This window comes from Sinocyclocheilus anshuiensis, unplaced genomic scaffold (genome assembly GCF_001515605.1).
Source record: "Sinocyclocheilus anshuiensis isolate Anshui unplaced genomic scaffold, SAMN03320099.WGS_v1.1 scaffold747, whole genome shotgun sequence".
Classification (NCBI taxonomy): domain Eukaryota; kingdom Metazoa; phylum Chordata; class Actinopteri; order Cypriniformes; family Cyprinidae; genus Sinocyclocheilus; species Sinocyclocheilus anshuiensis.
The window spans coordinates 134,410-140,704 of record NW_015548225.1 but is presented as its reverse complement, the minus strand read 5'-3'; the positions used below and the strand labels follow the sequence as shown (position 1 = coordinate 140,704).

Here is a 6,295-nt window from a genome sequence, read left to right as displayed (position 1 = left end):
AAACGCGAGATTGTCCTTGAGGACGGATCCAATTTGCAAAAAATGTGGACGCAAAGTGGCTGTAAAAGCAGGCAATACAGCCATCCAACATGTTCGCTCATATTCACGAACACCATCCCTGCGTGCAGATAAAGGTATGTTGCATTTATAACAAGTTATAAATTAAGCCCGTATGATTTCCGTGATTCAGAGCAATGCACAATCTGATGGATGGATAAATCAAAAGTAAATATGATATGTGTCTGTGAAGCGCGAAGAGACTGCTATATAAGTAATCTGCTTATTTCTGCAAATTCTGCACGTCTCTGAGTGGCGCCGTTTTATCTACTACACACTGAAGTACGCATGACGCTAATGGTGTTTTCAGAGTCTACATAAAGTGTTTTCAGCGTCTAAGATACATAAACATGAACATCAGCAGAGCTGCTCTGAGAGAAAACTTAAATAAACATTTCCTAGTTTTATTTGAGAAAAACCATTGTCAAATACACTGAAACTCAAAGGTCCACTACAACCCATCAAAATAAAAGTTCCAAAACGTTTGTCTTTCTGTGGCTCTAATAAAGTCTGTGTGCTTCATTTATAGAGCTATAATATAGGTCGCGCTTTCTCTTTCCGTTTGCTCCGCTTTTTAAACACCGAACTTCAAACTCATCCATGCCAAATTCTTCATTCTTGAAGTAAACTTATGTCCGTTTGGTGATTAAATAAACTGTTTCAGACCGCTGCTCGAGTTGAACGCGACGCATCCTGAGTGTGTGATACCGGTGAGTTCTCCTAGACTCAGCGCTGCGCTTTTATTTTGATTAGATAATCATCAAGTGTTCAAGAATAGAAGCAGTTAAAGTGTGAGAGTATACATACAATATCCATATGTATATAATTTTAATGCTATAGCCTTTGTGTATATATTTAAAGATGTGCATCTTTAAGCATGACAGTTGAAATGAAATGGTAACACTTTAAAATAAGAGTCCATTTGTAGCATTAAGATTAATGAAAGCTGTGTAAGTATTGTTTCTTGTTAGAGTGTGTTGATTTCAACATTTACTATTACTATTATTATTTTTTTTTTTACTACTACTACTAGTGGTTCAGTACTGTTTTTGTTAATAAAGCACTATTTTAGTTTTTGTTCAGTATCAATTTTAAAACTATCGGTTAATTAATCGGTATCGGCCAGTGTGGTCCAACCTAGCTATCGGTATCGGCAAAATCCACTATCGGTCGACCTCTACTTCAAAGTTCTCATAACAACAATAATAATATTCTTTATAATAATGAATTTATTTAAACATTATTTTTAAGGAATATCATGTTTGTCCATGTTTTAACTTAGTATACCTCTGTTGTGCAGAACTTTGCCAATAATAAAAGTTGTTACATTTTCGTTTGATAACATTTTAAAACATTAATTAAAATGTTAAAGTGTGATATAGATATACATAAGGTGTGTAGCTTTATTTTTTTATTGTTTTTAAAATTAAATAAAATTTGTTTATTATTATTTTCAGAAGGGAGACTTCAATACCTTCATTAAAATGGTTTCAAGTTCATTGTAATAAAGGATTTGTTCACTCAAATAACTTGTTCTTATTCTTTTAAGAGTCATTGTTACTGATAAGAATTATTGTTGAATATATACCGTGATACCATGATATTTTCTGAGACGATTATCATACCGTGAAAATCTCATACTGTTACAACCCTAATTGTGAAATATTTTTTACTATTTAAAATAAGTGCTTTTTTATTTGAATATATTTTAAAATGTAATTTATTCCTGTGATCAAAGCTGAATTTTTAGCATCATTACTCCAGTCTTCAGTGTCACATGATCCTTCAGAAAACATTCCAATATGCTGATTTGCTGTTCAAGAAACATTATTATTATTACTTGTTTATATTAAAGCATTTGTAACATTATACACTATACCATTCAAAAGCTTGTAGTATAATTTTTTTTTAAATCACAGAAATAAATTACATTTTAAAATATATTCAAATAGTAAACAGTTATTTTAAACAGTAAAAACATTTCAAAGTTTTACTGTTTTTGCTGTACTTTGGATCAAATAAATTCAGGCTTGGTGAGCAGAAGAGACTTCTTTAAAAAACATTAAAAATCTTACTGTTCAAAAACTTTTGACTGGTAGTGTAGGGGCAAAATCATCTTGCATTTGAACATAAACATAAAACTCCATCTTCAGAGCTGCTCATTCCACCAGCATTTCATTTGAGAATGTCTAGTCAAAATATGACAATCTATTCATCTAGTCCCAATCAAAATATTTTTTCATCCAAGTTTTCATTTCAGTAAAATGCTGCTGCATTGCTCAGAAAGACAAGAAAGTTTTTCATGATCATAGTTTTAGTTTATAAATTTGTAATAAATCATAAAACACAGAATCCAGAAAGATTAAAACGGGACTGCCAGAACTTTTTACATGAGATAGTTCAGAACTAGAAGCATTGCTACAGTATAATGTAACCATAAATACCACCCTTTGTCATATACAACAACTAGGCCTATGCAGTGCTGTAAAACAAGAACATGAAGAGGTATAATAAAAAAAAAACGGCAGATAAACCAATAACACATTCCCAAGACACCCTTTAATGTAATTCACAACACCACATTTATGATACTTGTTTATGCCAGACGCTCAGGCAGAAATGTAGCATATTACTTACAGTGACTACTAATATCCAAATAAACAACAGAGTGAATAAGGCAGCAGATGAGAGCGGTCACACAGGATTGAGAAAGGGTGTGTTTGAACGGCTTCTGTTCCAGTTGATCAGGAAGTGCCTGGGGTAAATTAAACTGGATGTCATGAGTGTAACACACAGGAGAAATGGGGCCTGGGCCCGGGTGTTTGTCACACTACTGAATCACTGTGTGCATACACACCTGAACTACATAAATGAACAAAACAGCACTATTGTACTACCACGGCTTTTGGTTGTCCATTGTTTAAGTAATCATACAGTACCATGGTAAATATCAAAGTGCCGTTGGATTACCATCTGATACATCACTTTACCATGGTAAGGACACTTTGAAAATCCAAACATATGTAATCCTAAAACTTATTGGACAAATAACCATTAAGATATGAATCAGACATTTGTGCACAGCACCACTCCCTCTGTGAACAGCGCTTCTGGTTTTTTTTTTTTTTTAAAGCTCAGGAAATTCCAAAGATAGTTGTCCATCTAAACCAGTCCCTTAAAATAAAACAACAAATACAGAGAGACAGAGACCACCCCTTTCTTCCTCACCCATGCAGTGAGCAAAAACATAGCTGAGGACTTCTGATAAACCCTTGGCTAATTTCTCACTCCTACATACAGTGCCAAACACCATATATTCTACTCTAGATAACAAGAGTCGGTGAAGTAAATAACAACAACATTGTTGCTGCACGAATTTATAAATCAAAGGTCTTATAAAGTCTCTAAAACCACAAACTGTTAACCTTTGAAATCCGTAGGTTAAGTGACTAACAAGTAGATAAACCAGTAGTTTTAGTAAACACTTACAAGGAAGTGAATTGCTACATTTATCATCCTGTAGTGTGTGTGAGTAATCTGCAGTGTTTACACACTTTTACACAACTCATGTGATACTGGCTGTGCCTCAAAAGTACAAGCAGACCATTCATTCAGATTCTTTCCTCATAACCTAAGATAATGACATTAATTAACAACCAATGTACTGCTTTAAACAGAGCAATCGCTTTTACATTCTTATTTGCTAACTGAAATGTTTGGGCATTCAAATTAAGTCACAATTAAACATTTCTAAATGTTATACATCATGTTTAGTATTGAAATATTTTCATATTTTTTAAGTGTGGCTTACTCCTCTGATGCATGTGGTTGAATTCGTTCAACAAAAAAGCCATTTTTTAACCATTCAGCATGTGATGTTACAACCAAACCATCATGACATGACTTCCTTTTGACCCATTCCCCAAATTTTACATAGCTGTTCTCTTTATGAACTTTTAATAACACAAATTCAGCATTTCTGATGAAAGTGCCCCAAGTAATATGAATAGAAGTCTCGCGGATGGTGTGTCATCCTGCCAGAGTCGATACATGACAATAAAGAAAAAACAAAAGCAACAAACGCTATTCGACAAGCTTCACTAGTTCATTAAACAGGGATTTGTAATTAAATGTGTGATTATATGTCTGGTGCGTTGTTAAGCAGCGGACTCGTCTTCACACACAAAACCTCAGCGGACGTTACAGAACTATTAGCTAGCCACCGAAGCTAACCAACAAAACAACATACGTTTGGATTATTAATTAAACAAATTCTTACCTTTTTACAGTGTCGTGTGCATAGTTTGTAAAGCAGCTAATTACTGGTGTTCTCCCGTGAGGTAAACAGAAAAGAATAACCATCAAAATTTGAAGAGGACCATCAGCTTTTTCTGAAAAAGCGAATTTGATCTCCACCAACTGCTGACAGGAAACGCGACTTCGCTGAAGTATCGCGAGAATTGCGTCGTATAGTCAATGGGCTTTATAGAATTGATCACATTACAAGATTACAAAGAAAGAAAAAACACAAAATAAGTCAGTCTTGCTTAGTTTGTTCTATGTAATGTAGTGTATAATTAAACATCCAGTTGGTCCACATTTTTGTACAATCGTTGGATGTCTAATAAAAGTACAAATATTTGTTGAAAGTACATTTAAAAAGTCAGTGTGGTACTACACTGAAACAAAAACAGTGAAAACAGAGAGGCCTACTACAAGGTTAAGACATTGTCCTTTGTATATCCTACACAGTTTCTGAAAAATATGCTTAAATATCTAAACAACAACATTTACTTACAAATAAAAAAAAAAAAAACGATTTGAAAATAAATTAAAAAGACATAAGTAAAGCAGTGCACATTCTTTCTCCGGGTACAGTAGTATATTTTAATTGACACTGTGTCCTCCTGCACTGACGTTACTGAGAAATCACTTTTCATTATTTAGAGTTCATTAGCTTTTCAGAAACATCAGTTTCGACAATGTCAGGTCAAGATCCACGCCGCACCTTCCCCCTTTCTTAAACGTCTGATAGATGGGCCGTTGGTTTTCTCTTTTTGCTCCATTTGGGAGTCATTTATTGAGGGGATGAGGATATTGTTGAGCTTCAGCTGAAGCCAGTCCTGCCTTTCTAACACCTCCTTGTGCTCCCGAACATTGTGCATGAGTTGAACTTCACTGATTGACCTCTTGCTGTTGCAGATGGAGATACGGAGTGATCAGATTTGAATTGAAATCACAAAACTAAAAACAACACCAACATCTTGGACCAATATGCTGCATCCTATTCTCTCTTACCTGAGTGGTAATCCTTCCAGATATGCCAAACTGCAAAGACCCCACAGCACAATAATAAGCATGATTTTCTCCAAAGAACATATGGGTAACATAGTGATACCTGTAGAATAAGTAAAGTATAAGATACTTTTTATGACTTACAAGATAAAGTGTCCATGATAGAGAGACATTGGCCTCTGAACTCACCAAGTCTTGTTGGCTTTTATTTGACTGCTTCTGTATTTTGTAGCTGCTGTGCTGAGAGGGTCCATCTGTTGTTCGGTGTCGTATTTGTGCGTTGGGGCTACTCTTCCTCTTTTTATACGCACAAGCCCCCTCCCGTTGGTCATTGATGAGCTATCTCCATTATTGATGGTGATGTCATCCATGCTTTGATGGAGGCTGGCATGCACATGACGACACATGGCTATACCAACACCCCCACTAATTCTGTTTTCAACACCTTGGTCAAGACCCCTGTGATCACAGTGCTGGAGAACTAGTACCATGTACGGCTATGACAGTCAGGCAGGGTGCCACCTTCGACAAGTAAGTATATTTTATTATATTATGTTCAGAGACTCAAAACACAGTCTCAAACACTCTTAAAAACGAACTAGGAATCATGTTTACTTATTTTAATTAAGTATTCTTAATTATTATGCCAAAGACAGATTTTAAATGTTTTTAAATATATATTTTTATATAATTATTTCATTTGTTTGTTTTTTATTTTTGAGTAGAATGCTGCATTGGCAATAAAGGATTCATTCAGATTGTTTCCATATTATTATTAATGGTGACTGCAAACGTTACTTTCACAAATTCACACATTGAAACAGATGTATTAGTGGCACTATTGAGAAACGACAAATAGAACCTGTCTACTGAAAAAAACAAATCCTTTGGCAAGGATGATATTTTTGTTTATATAGCAACATTTTTACCCAGCTACTTATTT

At 34.6% G+C, this 6,295-nt stretch overlaps 2 protein-coding genes across 3 annotated transcripts in view; both read right to left on the bottom strand.

Annotated features, from left to right (window-relative positions):
* The window catches only part of LOC107654345 (BTB/POZ domain-containing protein 10), a 12,862-nt gene extending 8,362 nt beyond the window's left edge, over positions 1-4,500 (bottom strand). For both annotated transcript variants that reach the window (XM_016441382.1, XM_016441381.1), the window contains exon 1: positions 4,337-4,500. The gene's annotated coding sequence lies outside the window, so the exon portion shown is untranslated. The remainder of the gene's footprint in view (positions 1-4,336) is intronic.
* Positions 4,501-5,042: 542 nt separating this feature from the next.
* Positions 5,043-5,447, bottom strand: LOC107654338 (parathyroid hormone-like). Its single transcript, XM_016441375.1, has 2 exons — positions 5,356-5,447; positions 5,043-5,250 (listed from the first exon to the last, which is right to left on the bottom strand). Exons 1-2 carry the CDS (start codon positions 5,445-5,447, stop codon positions 5,043-5,045), a joined length of 300 nt encoding a protein of 99 aa, XP_016296861.1.
* Positions 5,448-6,295: the final 848 nt, after the last annotated feature.